The 25,128-nt window shown below is 43.1% G+C and overlaps 1 protein-coding gene across 1 annotated transcript in view; it reads right to left on the bottom strand.

Moving 5' to 3' along the window:
* The window catches only part of LOC138353948 (phenazine biosynthesis-like domain-containing protein 1), a 140,689-nt gene that overhangs the window by 30,429 nt on the left and 85,132 nt on the right, over nt 1–25,128 (bottom strand). The window contains exon 6 of the mRNA XM_069307384.1: nt 18,701–18,763. Within this exon, the coding sequence (XP_069163485.1) occupies nt 18,701–18,763 (63 nt within the window). The remainder of the gene's footprint in view (nt 1–18,700; nt 18,764–25,128) is intronic.

Raw genomic sequence — 25,128 nt, 5'->3', positions numbered from 1 at the left:
CATGAATATATGAGTATGTGTACATGTATATAAAACATTATTAATTGTGTAACAAGCGTCAGTATTTTTTTTTGCTTCGCTACACGAACTAGAGGGTTCAGTTCCTGAACCGATTATGTGCCTGTGTAGTCCCTTACACCACCACCCTAGGATGGGTATGGGGGTGCATATTAAAGAAATTGATTTGAATTGTTATTTAGCGATATAAAAATCCTTACAACAATGTACCTTTTCCTCTTACTTGATATGCTAGATTTAGGACCTGCCTGAAACGCAATGCGTGTTAGTGGCTTTGCAAGAATGCACACATTCCAATCTTATGTAGTCTCACTAGCCTATTGTACATTCTTGTAAATAAATTATTATTATTATTGAAGATTGATTGATGAAGACTAAGCCACCCAAAAGGTGGTACGGGCATGAATAGCCCGTAAGTGGTGGCCCTTTTGAGCCATCACAAGTATCAACAGCTTATACTGGAGATCTGTGGAGGTGCGACTGCACCCTGCGTGACGGGAGATGTCTCCCGTCATTACTGTTATTAATTATTATTATTATATTAATATTATGATTATTATTATTATTATTATCATCTGTGAGGGAATCTAGATTCCCTCAGCTAGTTTTCCTAGTTTCTAGATTAGGCTAGTCGCTCTAGAAACTGAAGCTTTCAAACTAACATATACTTGTGGGGTGTTGAATGAAAGCTTATGTTAAGGACTATCGGTTGGGACTGGTTAGAGGTCTGTGATTGCTCTGTAGAGAGAATTACAGAAATTTTCCTGTTTCTGTGAAATAGGATGAGGAGGTGAGAAGTGGTATGTGAGGTACTTGACTAAAACCGTTAGAGGTGGGGGGAGAGTGGGGTGAACGTTACCCCCCCCCCCCCACCATGTGAGACAGTACGCCATTGTCTTTAGGCCTCCCCCTCCTTGTGACATCACGGGATGACGGAGGCATGTGATTGGAGTAGGCATGTGTGCTCCAAGCCGAGTTTTGGCTCAAAGAGCAATGGTTGGAAGCAGCATCTTGGTAGTGTGCCGGCTCCGTGCTGATTGGTCAAGACAAGGAAGGGGGGGAGATATGGGCATTTTGAGTTTCCTTAGCCCAGGAAATCGGGAGTCTGAGCAGGGAAGCAGGTGGACGAGTACGTGTCTGGGTGGAGGGGGGAGTTTTCCCCCTCCACCCCCGTTAATCGCGGACGTTGCCGTGTTGTCTAGCAGGGATGGCACTCCCGCCATCCCAGGTTGTGTCTAGGCCCAATTTTCGTGAAATTCGAGGGCCAACGAGGTACGGAAGGACCAGTAAAATAGCCTCAGAGACAGTGGGCACCCATGAGGCAGCTGGCAGAGCCTCATGGTGTAACAGGTGGTTTGAATATCCTGTCTAATGTAGAACTATTGACTATTGGTGGATTCAGGGTAGGGTAATTGTGGTGAGATTACAGGCCCCTGTGGGACTTTGAATTCCGCCAGGCGGCGTCAGTGTGGGGACGCCGCCGGCCATTGTCACCCCAGTGCAGAGCAAGGCAGGCTCTGGTTTGCTGGAGTTGTTGGTGATTCCTCACCCACGTGTGTATGCCAGGGGGCCACCCCCAGGCCACCCCGGCCACCCACTGCATGGCTCGGCTCGGCCAGACTCGGCTCGCCCGGCTCGGCCCGCGCGCCGGCTACCCCAGGCGGCCCGCGCGCCGGCCACCACTACCACCACCACCCCCCCTCTCAGCTCGGGAGGGGCGCTGTGGGCCCCACATTCCTTGACCACCTCCTTGGGCCACTTGGCCACTTTCCTGGGACAGCCTAGGGCCACATCTTGTAGACGCATGAGGAGCAAGCTAAGTGTTGACAGCCAGTGAGGTAGTGACCTGGGAAATAAGTGTAATGAGGAGGTGTAGACGTGAGTACAATTATCATTGTGTACAGTATGAGGAGTACCGGTGGAAATTCCCGGTAAGAGTTGTCTCAGAGCCTCGACAGGCTAGGGAAGCAGCTGAGAGACAGCTGTCTGTAGCACGTCCAGGTGACTGGTAGGGCGGTACCTGGAGATAGATGTTGTACACGTGACCACACTGTAGTTATATATATGTATGTTATATATATATATATATATGTGTGTAGACTGACTAGAGTATGTAACCGGTCAGTGTAGAGATTTACCATATAAGTGTTCCAGCCTGTCGATTCTATATAATCTTTCAAACTGGATTAATACCATAGAGTACCATAATTATAATCATTAGAGGTAGGCAGGCCAGGTTGCAGGGATGTCAATGGGTAACCCTGAGGTCTGTGTAGTTAGATTTACCTGATGATATAATTTTCAAAGATTATGTGAATGCCATTTCTATGTGTTCATTTGCATGCTTTATGTACTGTGTTGTGTGGTAAGTCAGTAGATGTGATTGCCTAATGATGTCATTAGCATGTGGGGTATGCTGAGGGCATCATTATGTTGCAGGTTTGTGCAGTATTGTTATCAGTTTATACGATATTATTGCCCTGAGAACTGTGTTGAGGGTTTAAGGGACCTCTAGGATTATTCAGGGGAATTCACAGTGCTTAATGAGAGCAGGCAATTGATGGGTTAATTGCCGTGCTGAGGTAAGTGCGTGTTCATAGTAGTCCTTTGCAACGGGTGCAAGAAAAGGGGGGCAGTAATATTGGTGTACTCTTGTGTGTTGCACAACCGTGTGTCATTATTGTGTGGGCACAGTAATTAACAAGTTGCAGTAGCCGCAACCATATGTGGGTAGTGCATTTGTGTTGTTGCATGCCAGTGTTGTGTGACCTATGTAACACTGGGGTTACTTCGTTTCTTTATGTTGTGTTGAGGACTTAAGGATTCAGTGAGTTAATAATTGGGGAATTAACTGGATAAGGGGTGCACACTTATTGTTGAGTGAGTGAGGGCTGTTATGTGAGAGAACAGCGTTGAGCTTGAGTGAGATACGTCTCGGGAACAATTAATTGTCCGTGTGACAACTAATTGACCACTCTAGCTAATTATGTAATTAGCCTTCTCATCATGAATTCACGTAGTGGGAGAGGATCTGTCAGAGCCTGTCAGTATTTGTGTTAACGTAATTTGCTCGAGACTAATTACCTTTCTGGGGTATAGCAATTAGTGGCTCAGGTTAATTAGTGAAGTAATTAACATCTGAGAGCTCCGATGACTCGGTAAAGCGAGGTCATGGAGCTAGCATAAATCGTTGTATTAATCATATCCTGTCCGAGGACAGTGGATTAGTTGCACATCTTGTTAATTAGGGGTAATTAACTCCTTTCCCATGAATTCACAGTGTTTGATGAGACCTGCTTAGGCAATGCGGAGTGAGACGTATTTATGGATGATTAATTATCGGTCCTGGTGACCGTTAATTAATTGCTCAGAATTAATTAGGGAATTAATTAGGGTAATTATATTAATGCTCACTAGTAATTTTTTGACACAGACTGTTGAGAAGCTACCAAGTTAGGGTAGGCTTAGTTAACGTAACTCAATGGGGATGTAATTAGTGGTCCGTTTGACCTTAATTGAGGATTACTCACTGAATACTTGCAAGGAGTCAAGTGTGATGTAATATAAGTTTGAGTTAACAAGAGAGACAAGTGTTAATGATTAACGTAGAGTATCATCATGATGTTGTCTAGTGTGAGACAATTGTTTGTGATTACCGTAGTACTTTGTTGCTGACTGCTGCGATCAGTCAATTAACGTAATTAATCACTTTAGGCAATTTCTTTTGGTTGTCGTTTGGTGACGAGAGTAGAGTAATCTAGGGATTTGTGGAGCTGTGTCCCAGAATCCCGCCTTGCCTGTCTTTGTTACTGTTTACAACAGGGCAACTTCTTGTAGGGAGTTGCAAAGAGTGTTCACACTGGGTTGTGATAGGGGGGGTCACTATTGGACTACCCGCCTAGTTACGTGGGTCTCTCCTGGTGGGCGGGAGGACCCCTAAGTTTGTGATTATAGTAGCTGTCAGGGAAACCGAGACACTATTGATTGCATGCTTGTGTCTTCAGTGGATATCCTTCATTTGTTCAGTTAGTTCATGTTGTCACCCCGAAGTGTCAGCAAGATGGAGCCTGCTGTCTCTTCTCGAGGGGCTGTTGAATAGCTGTGTTGCAAATGCCACTTGATGGACAATAACGTAACCATTCGCTGTGGTGTAACTTAGTCTGTGATATTTCTCTTTGATTTGCAATATTGCGTCATCAGTGGGCACACCTGTGTTCAGGTTAGTTCAGTATTGAGCCTCACGGCAAGGGTTGCTATTTAGCTGTTTGTTATCGTGCCACTGGATGGACATTAACGTAACGGAAACTCGGTAATGTAGTAGTTAGTCTCTTGTTATTAATGAATTGTCATGTTATAGAAAACGGTCTTTGATGTCAACCCTTCAACCATATTATTCCACCATATTTCTGCATATTACGATTAAATGTTGATGTGATCTTGTAATGACGGCTGTTCTTGGGAATTCGAATTCCAATTCATAGCGCCACATCAAATATAAATATTTGATTGTGAGAACCCGTCGGTTACCCTTTATTAGTTTTAACGTCCTGTTTAACTAGGAGGAGCCAGCGGCCTATTGTGGACAGGTTTTCACCCTTGGTGGTGGAGGCCTGGCGGTTTGCTCCCGCTTTTCTTTTTTTCTATTGGACTCATGCTTAACTGCCGTGAGCAGACTTTAAACTTGTAGTCCACCTCCTAAGGGAGGTAGGCGTAGAAAAAAATCTCACATCATCATTATTATTATTATTATCATATGCCTTCCTTTTTGTATTCCACTTTAATCTTACTGTGATTATTTTTTAATTTGACTTTTTGTTGTAATTTTGTATTGTAATTTACTGTCACAGATCTCACCCATATTCAAATCAGAATATCTTTAAAGTCTTCTCCATTCTTACTCCATGCAAATTACCATTGACCCTGAACTAAATCTGCTATCACATATCTACAATAACCAGCACAATGATCATCATTACTGCAGCTCTTACACAGCAAACCTTTCAAAAAACAAACTCCCAAAAAACATAAGCCTATCTGTATTCAACCAAAATGTCAGATCACTTAATAAACATATTCATTACATCACTACACTACTTGAAGCACTAGTACTACACTGTCTTTCATTATTTTAACAGAAACATCAAATCCGAAGTCCGTCTTCCATCTACAGATAATTCTTCTGACTTACTTAAAACTTTTAGATTGGAGCTGGAGTCCTTACTTAAAGCACTTAGCCTTAAGGTTAACCTAAATGGTGCTGAATGGTTAACCAAGGTTATTGTAAGATGTAAGTTCCCCATTGAAACACTGGACAAGTTGTGTGCCTTGCATGACAAACATCTCTGACTGTAACAGAGATTACTGAAGATTTACACTCTGTTGTAGAGAGACAACGAGCAAATAATGAAGGTAAGACAACCTCCAACCCCTCAGTTAACACACTCACCATAAATCACAGTAGTACTGAGTACCACAAGTACTACATTGAAACATAAAAGTAAAACATCTACTTCCAAGGTGGAGGAACGGTAGTGTGGATACATACACGGTAAATCCTTCCAAACCTGTAGTTACGGTGACACCTAAGGCTGTGACTCTCAAAGCTACTATGAGATGGAGAGACTGTTTGATCTGCCAAGGAAAACATTCACTTTATAAATGCCAAACTTAACCTGATAATGCTTCTAGAATAAAGTGTCTTAAGGTATTACACAAGTGCCTAAAACCACATGACCCCCGTACCTGTGCAACACAACTATGCACATGCATCAGGTGCCATAAGGGTCAACACCATACGGTACTGTGTGGGGACACGAGACCTAGGTCACCCAAACCCCAGGTGGAAGAAGAAGGTACTACCACAGTGCAGTACTGTAAAGTACAATAGGAAATAAATATTCTCACTACCAAATCTGATAACAATGCAACTTTACCTACTGTCCAATTATCGCTAACAAATAAAAGATTCAATATCACTACTCGTAGCCTATTTGATCAAGAGTCATAGAAGACATTTGTCACTCAGAAAGTGGCAGAAGCCTTAAGGCTCAAACCCTTACGTAAAATAAAATTGAATATCTCAAGGTTCCTAACGAACACAAGGGGCTCAAGAATATTAAGTAGTACAACCACTAGTACGTCTTGGAGGTTATGTCCGACTTGACAATAAATTTATTGAAATTGTCAAGAATGATAACCCTGAGGAGGGACACTATTTACCACATCATGCTGTACTAAATGATTCAGTTACCATGCCTATGAGGATCGTGTATAACTGAAGTGCTAAAGCAAACAAAATCGTGTCTTGTTAAATGACTGCCTCCAAACAGATCCAAGCCTAACTCAAAGGCTGTGTGATGTGCTGTTACGAGTTATGTTGTGAGTTAAATGTGACTCAGTATAGCGACCTATGCCTACACGGCCGACATAAGTAAGGCAGTGTTGACTTACCAATACCTTAGGGTAGGTCTTCAAGAAGAAGACCGAAACAACCCAAAGTTTCTCTGGATTAAGGATCCCAGTGATCCACACAGTGAAATAGTTATGTACAGATTTACATCAATTTTGTTTTGTGCTACTTCTTCACAGTTTCTGCTTCAAGCAACCTTAGATATGTACCAGAAGAAGTCTCAAAGCCCAAACAAGACTGGGATTAGCAATAATTTGTATGTGGATAATTTCCAGGGGACCACCAGTAATGAAACTAAACTAATAGCGATATATCACAAGGCTAATCGTAAGTTGTTAGGAGCAAATATGCTTCTCCAATCATGAGCCTCCAATAATCCCCAGTTAAATGAATTAATTGAAGCTGAATTTCCAAAATACAAAGTACCTCCAAAGATAAAGGTACTTGCTGTAGAATGGGACACAACTTCTGATGAATTAACCATTAAATCGGTAGAAACATGTACCACCCATTTAACTATGAGGAAACTGTTATCACAAGTCAGCAAACCGTTTGATCCTTTGGGACTGGAAAGTCCCATATTAATTTAGGGCAAATACTCATGCAGGAATGCTGGCAAAACAGAATAGGTTGGGATGATCCATTACCAAATGAGTTGCAAGAAAAATGGCAACAGTTAACAACAAGTCTAAGTGTCCAAAGCAACTTTAAGTTTCCCAGTCATACTGTAAACTGGTTGACCTGCTCAAACATTGTAGCTGCATGTGTTTTGTGATGTCTCAGGAAAGGGGTATAGCACTGTAGCCTTTCTAGTTAACAATGAGCAGGCAAAACTGTTCACATCTAAAGCTACTGTGGCACCATTAAAGAAACGGTCATTGCCACAACTAGAATTAACAGCCCTAATGGTAGGAGTTCGATTGACTCATTACCTGACCAAAACTTTAAATAACCTCCACTTTACTGAAACAGTTGTATGGTCAGATAATGAGGCGGTCTTACAATGGGTAAGGAATATTAACAACAAATCTTCCTGCATGAGCAATCGTGTCAGGGGAATTTCGAGAACTGTCAGCAGGGTACAAATTAAGACATGTCCTTACTAAGGAAAACCCAGCTGACTATCTATCCAGGGGACTGATGTTAAGACATTGAGCCAGAGTCGAGATGTGGTTCAATTTTCCGCAGTGGCTAATCAGTGACCAGCGGCCTAAACAAAAGCCACAAGTCATTGTGACCAATGTTTCTGTTCCCACTGAGACACCAAAACCACTTGAACTCTGGCAATTGATCCTGCAATTGTACTCTGAGTTAAAAAAGTTGATAGGAGTAACCAAAGTGACATTTGATTTTCTCAACAAGATAGGGATCAAATACCAGTTTCCTAGCCCATTAAAGTATTTGGTCAAGCGAGCCCAGACCGAAACTTATGGGAGAAAATATGAAAACCTCCCGGACAAATTAGTAAAAAACCTGGGCCTCTGGTTTGACTCAGACAATCACAACATTCTAAGGTGTGGAGGACGATTAACACTCTGATGATATCTCACAGCAAGAACCATTGAGTGCCTCCCATTTTATGTATGGGGGACTTCTTAGTCCTCAAAATATCCCTAACGGATGAGAACCCAGAAGATCCTTCATATGTCAGTGGAAGTGACTTGGTCTAGAGTTACAAACGCCTCTCAAGGGTGATAGGGCGGTGAAATGACGTGTGGACTCGTGAGTATATAACTGCTCTGAGAGAGTATCACTGTGGAGCAGGCAGCCCATAAAATGAAATTAATTTAAAACTAGGTGATATTGTCCTAGTGAACAGTGACTGACCACGATCAGAGTGGCCTATAGGTAAAATCGTCTCTGTACATCCGGAGCACCAGGAAATTTTAAGAATAGTGGCGGTTAAGTGTCGAGGCACAACCACTCTTAAAACCCTAGAAAAATTTGGTTCTGGAATTAGCAGGACATGAGATCACTCAAACCCCAAATAAACCTGACACACCAGAAGAGAATTTTCCTCTAGAAGTAATGGACTGCTGCATGACAGTGCAAAATCAAACTCAAACAATGCTATAACCTTGAATAAATCAGGAGATTTCAGCATTTAAGTTGAAGTTAAACTCATGGGTCTTCATTGGCAAAGCAGTGAACAGTAGTCTAACCAACTACAAGTCACTGTGACCAAGATCACTAATGCCACTGCGATCTAAGGGTCGACTTTGATGATTGAATATTTAATCCTCTGATTTCAATAAAATCTTATGAATTCAATCAAACAACCTATGAATTCTGAATTCATAGGTTGGAATTTAATAATCCAGATATGTCGGAGTCGATAGGACAGAGAAATATCCTAAGTTTCAAACTCCTGTCACTCTAATATGGGACATCTGTACTGTACAAACAGACATATAACTTACTAACCCAATCTTAAGTTTATAATTTCAAGGGAGAGTATCAGTGTATGTCAGTACTGAGCAGTGAACTGCGACCCCCCCCCCTAGAATTATGTCTTAAATTTGTGACCCCTATATTACTAACCCCTGATATAATAAAATATATTCGTTATGTCAGGAAACTAATCATACTAATTGTCTTGATTTTCCTGAGTGGAAAAGTCTGGAAGCCTCTTGGAAAGCATGGAAAAGTATTGTGTCAGCCAACATGAGCGGCATCACTATTATTTCTCCCAAATTCTTTGTTCTCCAGTCTACAATTTGATTATACTTAAAAAGGGTATTATATTAGACTGGCTTCAACTAAAGTTTAGTTAGAACTAAGTAACTTCCTCCCTGAGACGAAATATAATCGACGTGACTAGTCGAGGCCATAGGAATTGAAATAGTCATGCCACAAGCTCAATATACATTAAATATAATTTAATTTGATGAAAATTCCAGCCCAGCATTACTAACAGTAAAAACAGTTTTCTGTGATTGGAACTTGCAAATTAATGCTTAAAATAACGCCTCTCTGTCCTCGTTAGTGAATGGGCAGAAATTAATGGCATGACTATTAGTGTTCCTAGATATTGGGGAGGAAGATGCCACTGTGCAACGAGATCTTGCCTCGTGAGGAAGCAAACTTAACAGCGTCGTTAATACACGACATCCGTGGGGCTATAACATTCCACAGCTGCTGCCACCTCCAATTACGAGTGTACCTAGAATCCGGTCTGTCATAAGTAAAATCTGTTTAAGGGGGCATAACTTTTAAAATCGTTATAAATTAAAAGTTGTTCAATTTGCTTATAAATTTATTTATGAAATGGTTATAGAAAGGGCTGCAACTGGTCCAAGTTTCACCATCACAACTTAAACAGAAAAGGAGAAAAAAAATACACAACATATTATGCAACGATTTTTTAACATTTTCAAATAATTTCAGGGAACACATGTGTCAACTAAAATCCTTTCTATAACACTCAGATATTAAAATTAGCATATAATAAAGGATTGTTGTGAGTAGTTTTATCAAAAAAGTGTTTAGTGCAATAATATAATTATTCAAAGTTACCCTTCCAAAAATATGCAATATATGATGTTTATAAATTTTTATAAAATCAACAAATGGACTTTGGACTAAAATGTCTACAACATACTGTAGAAGCACAAACTCTACATATAAGGTGTAATGTGCATGTAAATTGATTAATAAATGAAAGCTATGAAGTACTTTGAAGTTGTAAATTACTTTCCTGAGTAAAATAAAGATCAAAGTTCGGCCACCTGTAGCTGAGCTTGACTTCGACAGATTTCGTTCATAATTGGCACCCTTGCAGATAGTCATCCATTGAGCAAGGTGTGCAAGTTTCATGCAAATCCCTTGATAACAAAGGAAAAAAAAATTGGCCAAAAAAAAGATGAAAACAAAAGAAAAAAAAACAAAATTTACATATAAATATATTGCACATACATATTACAATTATTACAAGAGTTTGTGCTTCTACAGCACATAGTAGACATTTTAGTTGACACATGTGTTCCCTGAGATTATTTGAGAATGTTGAACATTCGTTGCATAATACGTTGTGTATTTTTTTTCTCCTTTTCTGTTTAGGGTGTGATGGTGAAACTTGGACCAGTTGCAGCCCTTTCTATAACCATTTCATAAATAAATTTATAAGCAAATTGAACAACTTTTAATTTATAACGATTTTAAAAGTTATGCCCCCTTAATATTTGACCTTTTAATGACATGATAGATAGAGGATTGGTTACGACGAAGGCAAACCAAAAAACCTTGGTGAGCCTCTTATAACTAGTAAACTATTTACAATGTGATAAGAATTATTTTGCAGTAGTTATGTTGCAATTTTTTGGTCGACTGGTGGTGATCATCTGGGAGCCAGACGACATCATCCAGTGACCACATGTGGGACAGCCACCATTGGCCACGAGATTCATACCTAGACTGATCGCCCTGACACTCGTTCTCATACTCATGTTGAAGCCTTCTAGTCAGATAAGGCCATTGTGTACCAACTAACACCAGTAGTTTAGTTTAATAACTATTGTTATGAAACTGCCTCATCAATCTAGAATTACCAATTAATAGATTATAGTTGATGACCCCCAAAATGTGGGAACGAGTAACACCCAGGAGAAGTCCAGAATTTTAATACAGTCCACTTTCTTTAATACAGTCAATTAAATATCACCAGTTAAATAAATGAATTTACCAGCTGGGAAATTCCCCACAGCCCTGAGGTACTCCTACGATTAATGGTAGAGTAGGCAAGGTTATATAATTGATGCCTACATATTTGTGTCTGTCACTAAGATAGGCTCAAATACAGTTCAGGGCAAAGCCTCGGATTCTGTAATGGTAAAGTTTAAGTAGGAGGTAGTTATGGTTTATAATGTCAAAGGTCTTTCTCAGGTCAATGAAGAGCCCAATTGGGAACTCATTTTTGTCAAGGGTATTATTTTAGATATAAGTCAGAGGATTAAACCATTAACATATGAATAATTTGTTGTCGATAGGTACAGACGGAGTAGGTGTATGTGAGATAGTGCTCTACGTTGATGTGCGACGCTAGGTCCTTGAGATATTCCCTTTTGATGATGTGCGATGCCTGGGTCTTGAGATATTCCCTTATGATGATGTGCAACGCTGTGGTCCTTGAGATAGTCCCTTACGTTGATGTGCGATGCTGGGGTCTTGGTATGGTCCCTTATGTGCAACGCTGAGGTCTTGAAATAGTCCCTTATTTTGATGTGCGATGCTGGGGACTTGAGATATTAGTACATAAAGTACAAACTGACATGATTCACGAGGTCAGTCAAGAGGTTATGTTAGTTCAACTGTGGCCAAGGTATTGAGGCACTTGTTTACCTGAATTTACCTGAAGGCCACTAACACTAGTGGTCTCGACGATAACAGGAAGCCGGCGGCTTGTCGAAGGTCCCCCCATTTGCCTTGATAATATTTCCCAGTTGGATTTTGAAATTCAACAGAGTCTTGGCATTTATGTATTCAGCAGGTAGGTGGTTCCATGAGTATATAACCCTGTGGGTGAAAAAGCATCTCCTGTTTTCAGTCCTACATTGTGGATTGTCTAGCTTGAAACCGCTGCTCTTTGTTTGTGTTACATTTGATCTTTTGAAGAAAAATTCTGGATCAACATCCATCAAATTGGACCAACATCCACCATCCACAAAATTTTTATTGTCCGCTGTTACACTCTCTCCGAGGCAGCAATGTCCTTCAGAAGATAGGGGCTCCTTGCTTACCTACAGCAAAGCAAATGGGACCGCACCAGAGATTTATACAATTGTTACGGACCCGAATCCAGCGTCCGAGCACGGAGCAGTGACGACCGCGCCATCTGTGGGTCAGCTCCCGAAACCCCCTCCAAATGAACGACGACACCTGGTGAGGACGAGGTGTACTGGCCACAAGGGCTAGTTTCCACTCCTGATTAGCTCATAACAGCCGCTGTTGACCTCTGGTGAGGTGGAGCTCAGACAGCAACGCCATCTAGGGAGTGGGTAGGTGGGCGTTTGGGTCTGAGCCTGTAAGTGAGGTGCTTTAGTGTGTCCCTGTTACTGATGACGTGTCTGCTTACAGAGTCGACCTAGGACTGCTGTAAGGGAAGTTGAGTCAGTCTACCCAAGGCAGCCGTCTCGACACCAAGTGTTTGCTCTAGCAGCTGTGAGTCGCCCCCCGGATGAACACTGTGGTGTTACCCTGCCAGTGAAGCGGCATTTGAAGGATTGTCATACCCGGGACTGACTGGTGGAGACGCTTAACCACTGGGGTGTTGTGGACAGGAGAGTGATCTGTGGTATCACACGAGGCTCCTGACTAGGGCGCGACCCTAGTATCGCTCGTGGAGTGGCCTAACCAGCGTCGCTGATTTGGAACCTGCCAGCTATCTGCTGGACTTGTGGTTGACGGCCTCCACGACGGTGACCCCAGTGGAACTGTGTTTTGGCTGGCCTGTGGCTGGGGTAGACTCAAGATTCCTGAAGTATTCGTCGTGAGGCCACGAGAGCACCAAGAGCTTGGCACCGTGAAGATCCAGAGTCTTCAGAAGAAGACGACAGTGTATATAATAGTGTTTATACCCCCCTCCCCCCCGTGTAATCTTCTTATATATATTTATTGGTGATGGTAATAATTATTATATTAAGTTTTGACTTTATTTCCCTTCCCCTTTAATTTACTTGTGTTACGGATCACATCCCTTGAAAGCCACTACTGGCTTGGGGCCGGATACCCTTCCTCTAACAACATCAGAGTAAGAACCCTGTTGCGACCCGAGAGGGCCGTAACAACAATTGAATCACTATCATCAATTCCTATAGTCAAAGGAACGCTTGATTGTTTCCAGGGTTTGGTTAGCTTCTCTGACGGCTGCTCCTACCTCTTGTGCAACGTTTTGTGAGTGCAACTCCTGCATTTGTCGATATTAAAAAGCATTTGCAAGTCTTCTGATCATATGTGGAGTTCATGAAGATCTCTTTGTAAGGCTTTAATATCATTATAATTTCCCAAATTATCATAAATCTTTGTATCTTCTGCAAATTTGATGATGTGGTTTGTAATATTCTCATTTATGTCATTGATATATATGACAAATAGAGTAGTCCGCAAAATGGACTCTTGTGGCACCCTACTTAACACATTTCTCCAGTCACATTCGGACCCATTTAGTACTGCCCTTTGTTTTCTTTGTTGAAACCATTTTTTAAACATCCTAATATTCTACAATTTATTCCATGAGCCAGTAATTTCCTGGGTAGTCTTTCCTGTAGTACCTTAGCAGGGGCTTTAGCAAAAATCCATGTATATTACATACCAGAAGTCTTGTGTTTAAGAAGCTGGTTATCGTTTCCAAAAACACGAGAAGGTTTGTAAAGCAGGATCTGTTTTTATCAAACCCATGTTGTGTCGATTTTACAAGATTGTTCACTGAAAGATGGTGAATGATTCCCTCCCTGAGGATTCTCTCCGTGAGGTTGCACATGTGTGATGTCAAGGTGATTGGATGGCAATTTTCTGCTGGGCTCTTTCTGCCTTTTTTCAAAACAGGGGTGATATTTGCATATTTCCAGTCTAGGTGGACTATCCCTTGGTCCATAGATTTTGTGTAAAGTAATTTCAGCGGTAGGCATAATTCTTCTGCCAGTTCCTTTTTAACTTTGGATTGGATTCAATCCACACCTGAAGCTTTTGAGTCTTTTAGTTTGACAATGTTCTTCCTAATCATGTTGCATGTTATGGGCATTTCCCTAAATTCATTCTCTTCATCTCCTTAAAACATTTGTGTTTGTGAGGGATGTCTTCTAACCTTTCTAGTGTGAACCTTGATGTAAAATATTTATTCAGGGTATTTGTTGCCCTTTTATCATCCATTATAACTTAGTTAGTCTCATCTTTTAAGGGTCCTACCTCGTCTATTGTTTTGGTTTTACTTCCTATAAAGTCATAGAACAATGTTGGATCTTTCTTTGTTTCGGGCAAGTTTCCTTTCGTAATTTCTTTTGGCTGATCTGATATCTTGACTGGCCGAGTTTTGAGCCCTTTTGTGTATCACATAATCAATGTTACCAATTGTGGATTTATTCGTTCCCCATAGCTTCTGCTTAATTGTCAATGCTCGTTTTACGACCTGTGTCATCCAGCTAGTTCCCATTCCTTTCTTTCTCTTTTTTGGCACATATTTTTGAACGAGATCTGTGCCCTCTTGAAATTTTGTCATGATGCTTCCATACCATGTTCGCCTATCAGCTCTCTCCAGATGTTTTGCAGTTCCTCTCTCATTCCTTGATAGTCTCCTCGATGGAAATTTAGAAATTCATCATCTCTGACCTTTATGTGGGTATCTATTTTCGTCGTTATCTTGAGATGATTTCGGGGCTTTTAGTGTCCCCGCGGCCCGGTCCTCGACCAGGCCTCCACCCCCAGGAAGCAGCCCGTGACAGCTAACACCCAGGTACCTATTTTACTGCTAGGTAACAGGGGCATAGGGTGAAAGAAACTCTGCCCATTGTTTCTCGCCGGCGCCTGGGATCGAACCCAGGACCACAGGATCACAAGTCTAGCGTGCTGTCCGCTCGGCCGACCGTCTCCAATCGTTACGTTATTATTAATAAATATGATCCATAACTGAGTCGTAACTGGTAATTAAGAGTGTAGAATATATAAATATAATTATTATATTTAGTGCTTCATATTCCATTATATCTTTAGTCTTGCTAAGTAATTGTGGAGCGTGTAGTTCATTCATGAATGTAAATTCAATGTATATTCTTGTAGAGTATGAATACCTAAGTGGGAAGTGACTATGTTCATATCTGTGCATGAGTAGGCTGTATGTGTTGGTAGTGAGGCGAGGACTTTTGTGACGTAATAGCTGTTGTGACCGTGACATTACCCCCCCCCCACCTGTTGTGTTACTCACAGGACATGTGAGACCTCTAACATGTACTCTTATTCTAGATATTTAGTTATCCTTTTGTATCAAGTAATAAGATTGTTACAAGTGTATCTAACCAGTATACATAAATTACGATCGTATAAATTGTTTATCATTTATTTATTTATTTATTTATAGAAGAGTTCTTACATTCTTGTTAAGCCACTAGCACGCATAGCGTTTCAGGCAGGTCCTTAATCCTAATTTGTTCCCCGGAATACGACCCGCCAAGTCGTTTAACAACCAGGTATCCATTCACTACTGAGTGAACAAAAGCTACAGTTAAAGATTGGCGCCTGGTTAATCCTCCCCAGCCAGGATACGAACCCAAGTATAAGTGCTCACGAAGCGCCGAACGAGTTTCTTACGACTATGGGTTGTTATGCCACGGGGACTACTTTATTTATGGTATTGTAGTGTTGTGTTGGCTAGCGTGAGGGAGTACGTTTAGGCATCCACCATGTGTTCGTGGGGGTTATCGAGTACTATTGTTAAAAATACCGGTATATACTGTTATACTGTCAGTATTAACTTGGTAGCTAATTCTTTTGTTTACCACTTAAGGCTATATGCTCATTCCTTAGTTTTACAGAAGAGTATTATTACCCTAGATTATAATTACGCTAGGAAACATGGTAGTGTGCGCATTGCTGCCACTTGTTCTGTAATGTATATATAAACTAAGCTCCTCAAAATTCCATGTACATTTAGTTTATTACTGTATATGTTTGTCTCATAAGTAATTAACAAGTATCATATACTTCGTAGTTCCTTGTCTTTTGTTATGTGGTAAGGAAGTATTTTATTCAGTAACAATCCTAGGCTTCTGTTCTTCGGTAAGGTTGGTAACTGTTTGTGCCTCCCTACACTTGCAGCTTGAGTTTCCTGCCAGTTGGTGTGTGGCAGTACTAGGAAATGGATCATCTAAGTGACTGAGCCACTCAGCTCATCTAAGTAACGAGTGCATGGTGTATGAATTTTGTTGGCATACATGTATCAGTAATTCTATGGTATTGAGTGAAATATGGTGTAGAACTATTAGTGGATTTATGTTAATTTTTTATGTAACTGTTTAATTACTGTTGATATTAGGTCCCACATCCTGGACCAGTTTCTCTGTTGAACTGGGATTTGCGAGGGGGAAACTCATAAAATTCCAAACCTTACTCGGCACTTCATAACGGTCGTCCATCATAAAATATGGTGATTACATGTGGGGGTTAGCTTCTTCCCCCACCTGGATTTGATCAATTATGCCTTCTTCTGATGTTAGCACAAGATCTATAATGCTGTTACCTGTGTGGGCTTTACCCCATGCTGTATGAGGAAGAAGTCCTGTGCCAAGTCTAGAAATTGTTCTCCCTCTGCTTATGATATTAAATTATCCAATCTATTGTCTCAGGGTTAATGTCCTAAGTTATTATGGGTTGGGTTTCTGATACCGCATTAATCACGTTATGCAGATCAGCAACTTCCTCTGCTGCTGTTGTGTCAGCCATTCTTGAGGATATCTTGAGATGATTTCGGGGCTTTAGTGTCCCCGCGGCCCGGTCCTCGACCAGGCCCTCCACCCCCAGGAAGCAGCCCGTGACAACTGACTAACACTCAGGTACCTATTTTACTGCTAGGTAACAGGGGCATAGGGTGAAAGAAACTCTGCCCATTGTTTCTCGCCGGCACCCAGGATCGAACCCGGGACCACAGGATCACAAGTGCAGTGTGCTATCCGCTCGGCCGACCGGCTCCCCTTAGCATACTCAAGCTGTCATTTTGCTACCATCTTGATCTAGCATGTTACACCATATAGACTGTGAGGATCCCATGGTGATCAGTTCCTCATTGTTGGTTGCCACCAGATTCTCTTTCACATACAGCATCACCGCACCAGCTCTTGTTGTTCTGTGCATTATGAATGGTGGTGGTATCCAGGAAGATGTAGTTCTCCTTCTATTATGTCCTCTCGTCCTCATGTTTCACTGATGTCAATGATGTCAGGAGTTTCAGCCTCAGTATACACAAATAAAGAGTAAAAATTATTCACTAGGCTTCTAGCATTTGTGTAGAAACCATTTCAACTCCTGACGTTGTTCCTGGGGGCTGAGAGATTGCTCCTGTATTTAGTACATTACTATTCTGTACATTGTCGCTCTGGTTCTGAACCTGTTTGTCGTCCGAGATATATAGTTAGTTCTGCCTGACTGGGTGAAGGACTATGACCTCTACTCCATCTATTATCTGGATCATCTGCCTTCTCCTGATCGTTAGCTTTGCATTTCTGTATTGGTCTGTGTTTCTGAACTCGTTCAATTTGTCTCTTTGCACCCTGTCGTTTTTTGCTGCTCAATCAGCCCGTTCTCCTAAGGTTCCCAACGTCAAGAAAACGGTCAAATTAAAATTTCTTCCCCTAACCTACCAGAGGACCCAAAACAGAAAACTGGACAGTACTTTCGCTTGCCGCTTCCATTTTCAAATACGTTAATTTTTGGCCTTTAATAATGTATACGATCGAAAAATAATGTATACGATCGTTCTATGTAAAAGGACAGGTTGGCTCAATAGTAAGGTCTGGAGATATGGAGATACTTGGTTATACCCCTCGAGAGTTTTGGGTTTGTGGGAACTGTTGAGTATCTTCCTTCTGAGTTCCAAATTCGCAATTGTTATTCGTACCATATTTGTTTCAGATCTACCTAACCTCATCACAACTGATATACTTAATTTTTCCTCCTGGCTTACCAGTATCTCTAACATAAGAGACATGTTCTTAATGAGTTCCTGATCATTTTTGTCCTCAACTTTTGCAGTGTTTCTTATGATTAGGTTGTTTTTTTCGTTTATGCATATCCAAGGTTTCTGCATCCCTATTCGGGACTCTGAATGCATTTGCTGAGTTCCCCCGAGTGTCTGATCCCCTCCCCCAAGGTCCACCCGGTCGGCCCCGGGAAGCCTGCTTGTATGTGTATTACCTAATGTTATTTTTATGTTACTGTTATTAACTCACCTCAATAACACTAACTCAAACATTATCAAATGTTTGAGTTATTCTGGTGGGCTTAGTGGTCATGGGTAATAACAGTGAAGAGTTCATACAGTTAAGGAAGCAGGTGACATGCAGGATATCACGCTGGCAGAGGTCAGCATCATAAACTCATAGCTCTTGGTGATATATTTTTGAAGACTTTAAGTTATTAAAGTTCTGTGGTTAAGGTCAGTAACATCTGTTTTATGAATTCTAAACCTTTTTGTGTTTACCTCTCAATATTGTCTAGTAACAATGTTGAGGGAACTCATAAATTAAGGTAAACACAAAAAGGTTGAGTTCAATGTTCACATAAAGATATACTCACAGTTGAGGTCTTTCCTGCCAAGGTGGTCCGCCCAGTAGGGTCCCAGGACCGTGTGCGCCGACCCTGCTCACAAAGGTCACCACATTAGTTGTTTCATATTGCTGTTTGGACACAAATTCAGACGACAGAGAGAGAGAGAGAGAGAGAGAGAGAGAGAGAGAGAGAGAGACAGACAGACAGACAGACAGACAGACAGACAGACAGACAGACAGACAGACAGACAGACAGACAGACAGACAGACAGACAGACAGACAGACAGAAAGACCAGACAGACAGACATAAACAGACAGACATAGACAGGCATATAAACATACTGACAGACAGACAGACAGACATAAACAGACAGACGTAGACAGGCATATAGACATACTGACAGACAGACAGACAGACAGACAGACAGACAGACAGACAGACAGACAGACAGACAGACAGACAGACATATTGACAGATAGACAGACAGACAGACAGACAGACAGACAGACAGACAGACAGACAGACAGACAGTCAGACAGACAGACAGACAGACACACAGACAGACAGACAGACATACATATAGACAGAACGACCTATAGACAGATCGACCTATAGACAGACCGACCTACAGACAGACCGACCTACAGACAGACAGACAGACAGACAGACAGACAGACAGACAGACAGACAGACAGACAGACAGACAGACAGACAGACAGACAGATAAACAGACAGACAGACAGACAGACAGACAGACAGACAGACAGACAGACAGACAGACAGACAGACAGACAGACAGACAGACAGACAGACAGACAGAGATATATTGACTACACGATAACTGAACAAGTGCCACAGTGTACACAGGGGGCGGGGTGGATGATTCAGCTGTGTGGTGGATGAACCAGCTGTATGGGGGATAAAGCAGTTGTGTGGTGGATGAACCAGCTTCATGGTGGATGAACCAGTTGTGTGGGGGATGAACCAGCTGTATGGTGGATAAACCAGTTTCATGGTGGTTGAACCAGTTGTGTGGTAGATGATCCAGTTTAATGGAGGATACACCAGTTGTGTGGTGGGTGCACCAGCTGTATGGTGGATGAACCAGTTGTGTGGTGGTTGAACCAGCTGCATATCAGATGAACCAGATGTCTGTCAGATGAAGCAGTTGTGTTCAAAATGACCTACGTGAGTGGTGGATGAACCAGATATGTGGTGGTTGAACTAACTCTGTGGTGGATAAATAAGCTGTGTGGTGGATGAACATGCTATGTAGTGGATGAGCCACCAGTGTGGTGGACGAACCAGCTTTGTGGTGGAAGAACCAGCTGTGTGGTGGATGAAGCAGATGTGTGGTGGATGAACCAGCTGTGTGGTGGATGAACCAGCTGTGTGGTAGATGAACCAGCAGTGTGGTGGATGAACCAGCAGTGTGGTGGATGAACCAGCTTTGTGGTGGAAGAACCAGCTGTGTGGTGGATGAACCAGATGTGTGGTGGAAGAACCAGCTGTGTGGTGGATGAACAAGCTGTGTGGTGGATGAACAAGCTGTGTGGTGGATGAACCAGCTGTGTGGTGGATGAACCAGCTGTGTGGTGGATGAACCAGCTGTGTGGTAGTTGAACCAGCTGTGTGGTGGATGAACCAGCTGTGTGGTGGATGAACCAGCTGTGTGATGGATGAACCAGATGTGTGATGGACGAACCAGCTTTGTGGTGGAAGAACCAGATGTGTGATGGATGAACCAGTTGTGTGGCTGATGAACCAGATGTGTGGTGGTTGAACTAACTCTGTGGTGGATAAATAAGCTGTGTGGTGGATGAACATGCTATGTAGTGGATGAGCCACCAGTGTGGTGGACGAACCAGCTTTGTGGTGGAAGAACCAGCTGTGTGGTGGATGAAGCAGATGTGTGGTGGATGAACCAGCTGTGTGGTGGATGAACCAGCTGTGTGGTAGATGAACCAGCAGTGTGGTGGATGAACCAGCAGTGTGGTGGATGAACCAGCTTTGTGGTGGAAGAACCAGCTGTGTGGTGGATGAACCAGATGTGTGGTGGAAGAACCAGCTGTGTGGTGGATGAACAAGCTGTGTGGTGGATGAACAAGCTGTGTGGTGGATGAACCAGCTGTGTGGTGGATGAACCAGCTGTGTGGTGGATGAACCAGCTGTGTGGTAGTTGAACCAGCTGTGTGGTGGATGAACCAGCTGTGTGGTGGATGAACCAGCTGTGTGATGGATGAACCAGATGTGTGATGGACGAACCAGCTTTGTGGTGGAAGAACCAGATGTGTGATGGATGAACCAGTTGTGTGGCTGATGAACCAGATGTGTGATGGATGAACCAGTTGTGTGGCTGATGAACCAGATGTGTGATGGATGAACCAGATGTGTGGTGAATGAACCAGATGTGTGATGGATGAACCAGTTGTGTGGTTGATGAACCAGATGTGTGATGGATGAACCAGTTGTGTGGCTGATGAACCAGATGTGTGATGGATGAACCAGATGTGTGGTGGATGTACCAGTTGTGTGGTGAATGAACCAAATGTGTGATGGATGAACCAGATGTGTGGTGGACGAACCAGTTGTGTGGCTGATGAACCAGATGTGTGATGGATGAACCAGTTGTGTGGCTGATGAACCAGATGTGTGATGGATGAACCAGTTGTGTGGTGAATGAACCAAATGTGTGATGGATGAACCAGATGTGTGGTGGACGAACCAGCTTTGTGGTGGAAGAACCAGCTGTGTGGTACATGAACCAGATGTGTGATGGATGAACCAGATGTGTGGTGGATGTACCAGTTGTGTGGTGAATGAACCAAATGTGTGGTGGATGAACCAGATGTGTTGTGGATGAACCAGATGTGTTGTTGATGAACCTGCTGTGTGGTTTGGTGATTGTGTGGTGATCACACACACATGGATGATCATGTGTGTAATGGATGAGCCAGATGTGTGGAGAATGACCCAGCTCTGTTGTGGATGAATCAGGTGAGTGGTGGATGAACCAGCTATGGGGCTGATAAATCAAATGTGTGGGTGAAAGACCCAGTTGTGTGGTAGGTGATGCAGCAGTGCGGTGGATGAATCAAATGTGTTGCGGTTGAACCAGTTATGAGTTGAATGAACCAGCTGTGTGGTGGGTGACTAATTGTGTGGTGAATGAACTAGCTGTCTTGTGGATGAACCAGCCATTTTGTCGATGAACCAGCTGTTTGATGGATGAACCAGCAGTCCGAGGAAACACCGAGTTGCTTGGTGGCCTAATGACCATCAACCTCCCCCACTTCAGATTGCCCCCTCCCCAACCCCCCACCAACACCCTAGGCACGCGTCGGCCTGAAGCCTCCCTACCCATATGATCACAACAACAACAACAACACCAAAAACAACTATAGGGATAAGAATAACAACTAATACTATAGGGATAATAATTATAACACCTATAGGGGTAATGATAAAAGGATGACAATATTTTCAGAACAACAGGAACGGGGTTCCTGCAGAGAAAGAGCAGAGGTGCCATGGGCACAATCAGAGAACACTGTATAAGCATCAGAGGTCCGCGGTTGTTCAACGTCCTTCCAGCAAGCATAAGAAATATTGCCGGAACAACCGTGGACATTTTCAAGAGGAAACTAGATTTATTCCTCCAAGGAGTGCCGGACCAACCGGGCTGTGGTGGGTATGTGGGCCTGCGGGCCGCTCCAAGCAACAGCCTGGTGGACCAAACTCTCACAAGTCAAGCCTGGCCTCGGGCCGGGCTTGGGGAGTAGAAGAACTCCCTGAACCCCATCAACCAGGTATCAACCAGGGGTGGATCCGGACAAACACCAAGAAGACGGGACCGGGGATCTGAGGAACAACAACAAGACCAGGCAGCATGATATCCCCGACAACAACAGAGGGGGGAAGATGGAGGGCAGAGAAGGATCGGTCACAACGGGATACCAGATAGAAGGAGGGATGACTAAGACAGACGGTCGTCTCTGAGGTTTCTCACAGAATACGAACGGACCCTGCTGGAGAGAGGACTTACATTTGTAGTAGGGCCGCCAGCCAGGAAGATACGACAGGAGACAATATGGGACCTCTGTATAAACCTGGAGAATCGTATCAACCAGGTTTGAAACAAACTCCGGCAAACATTTCGGGAGCCGGTCGGCCGAGCGGACAGCACGTTGGACATGTGAACCTGTGGTCCCGGGTTCGATCCCGGGCGCCGGCGAGAAACAATGGGCAGAGTTTCTTTCACCCAATGCCCCTTTTACCTAGCAGTAAAATAGGTACCTGGGTGTTAGTCAGCTGTCACGGGCTGCTTCCTGGGGGTGGAGGCCTGGTTGAGGACTGGGCCGCGGCGACACTAAAGCCCCGAAATCATCTCAAGATAACCTCTCAAGAAGATAACACAAGGTAAGTTGCATCAGGCACCAAAACCAAAAAAATCTCTCTCTTACAAATACCTGCACCTAGGGAGACTAGAACAACATTCAGCCTACAACCTAGTGGGATTAAGAGAAGTCATACAGCAGATGAACACGTACCTCGAAAAGGGGACGGACACTAGGAGCATCTGTAACCTTCCGAAAAAGGAGAGAAACCTTAGCTGGACTACAGCTGCAGACGGATGTCGTCATCAAACCAGTGGACAAGGAATGAGTAGTAGTAGTAGTAGTGTAGAATAAAGAGAAGTACATCCATGAAATGGAATGTCTCCCAGCAGAGGGAATCTTGTACCACAACATTGAAAACTAGGGAGTCGCACTGAGGAATGCTCGAATTCGGAGTCGGCAGATAGTGCTCAAACTGTTTGAGAACTTTTATGGGTGTAAGAAAGGAGGCCTCATACAAGCCAGATCAAGAGACTTTTACATAGCCTTTAAATCGGTGATCACCCATTTGTATCTCCTACCGAAGATACATAAACCCCTAAATGCCTATACGGAGACATGGCAGGGCAGACCAGTTCTGAGCAGCTGCCAGGCACCAGTAGACTGGATTTGCACAGCACTCCTGAACCCCATGCTCTGCCTCCTCCTGGAAAGACTGAAAGACAACGCGGGCTTCTTAAATAAGATACAGGAAATTAGGAATTAGGGACCCCCGATGCCGGAAGGCACTCAGCTGTTCTTGATGGATGTGGTATCGCTCTATCCAAGCATACCACAGAGGGAAGCAGTAAGGATAGTAGCAGCATTCTTCAACATGAACATACACAAGATAACAGAACAGAACTGAAGGAAGCAGGAATATGGAGGCCACCCAGGAGGGACTTGGTTGAATAAGGGATCCTTCATGTCATGAGGGACACGCTCCTCCAATTTTAAGGACGAGTGTATAGACAGATTAAAGGTACGTCAATTGGCGCATCCAGTAGCATAGCCATTGCCAAAAACTTCATGCATGTTGCCTTCGAGATACTGAGAACCCATAGACAAGATGCTCCATTAATCTACTACAGATGTATTGATGATATCTTTGGGATAAGGACAGGGAGACCAGACCCTGCAGGCTTTCTTCACATAGGCGAATACAGTTCACACCAATCTTAAGTTTATGCTAGAACACGACGACTCAGCAATTAATTTTCTGGATACTACGGTCAAGAGATCGGACCATTAGGTGCCTTCAGACGAAGGCATACTACAAACCAACAAATCTACATACCTACCTAAGATTTGACTCGAGTCACCCTTGAGCACTCAAGAAATTTCTACCATTCTAGCTTGCCCCTACGCTTATAGAAGATAAATAGCACAGAAGAAACCCTGGACTTCCAGATAAAAAAACCTGTAGGACATGTTCAAGGATAGGGGACATGTTCAATCCAGAAGAGATTCTCCACACCGCCCAGGCAAAAGTGCGAGAGAGAAGACAAGGACCCCAACTCCTAGAACCACCTAGGTCGAGGACTGAGGACAAGAGAAGGATTCTTCCCACCCTGTTTTTCTAGGCATAGCAAAACAACTCAAGGAGACGATGTTGGTTGTCTGGTTCTGGTTAAAAGAGACCTACAAGGAACACCCCTTGTAGGTCTCAAACCAAAACACACCAGCTCCCCTGCCCACAAAACAGCGTTGAACTTTCCGGAACTAAACAAGGTGGAGAGGGGGCACATGGCCCTCCACAATCGACCATAGTGGAGGGTGTTATAGCCTCCGTCCTGGATAGAGGGATAGCTGGGGGCTACAAGAAAATAGTTCAACGTAATCGCCCGCCCATTTCATCCAGTAAGCACACTGGGAGCAATAATGGAAAGCGTGTCCGAGTTTCCAATGATAAGGGCCAAAGAGTAAACAGGCCCCAAACCAGCATAGAAATAAGTAGTGCTCCTGCACAACTGGACACCCTCTGACCAATGCTTAAGGCCTTGGTCACGGAATTGGTAGAAAGTTTGCTATCGAAAAACGGTATCACGCAAATCACAGAGACTCGAAAGACAATTGAG

The sequence above is a fragment of the Procambarus clarkii genome, chromosome 60 (genome assembly GCF_040958095.1).
Source record: "Procambarus clarkii isolate CNS0578487 chromosome 60, FALCON_Pclarkii_2.0, whole genome shotgun sequence".
Lineage (NCBI taxonomy): Eukaryota > Metazoa > Arthropoda > Malacostraca > Decapoda > Cambaridae > Procambarus > Procambarus clarkii.
The sequence above is the reverse complement of the archived record's forward strand: the minus strand, read 5'-3'. Positions and strand labels throughout refer to the sequence as shown.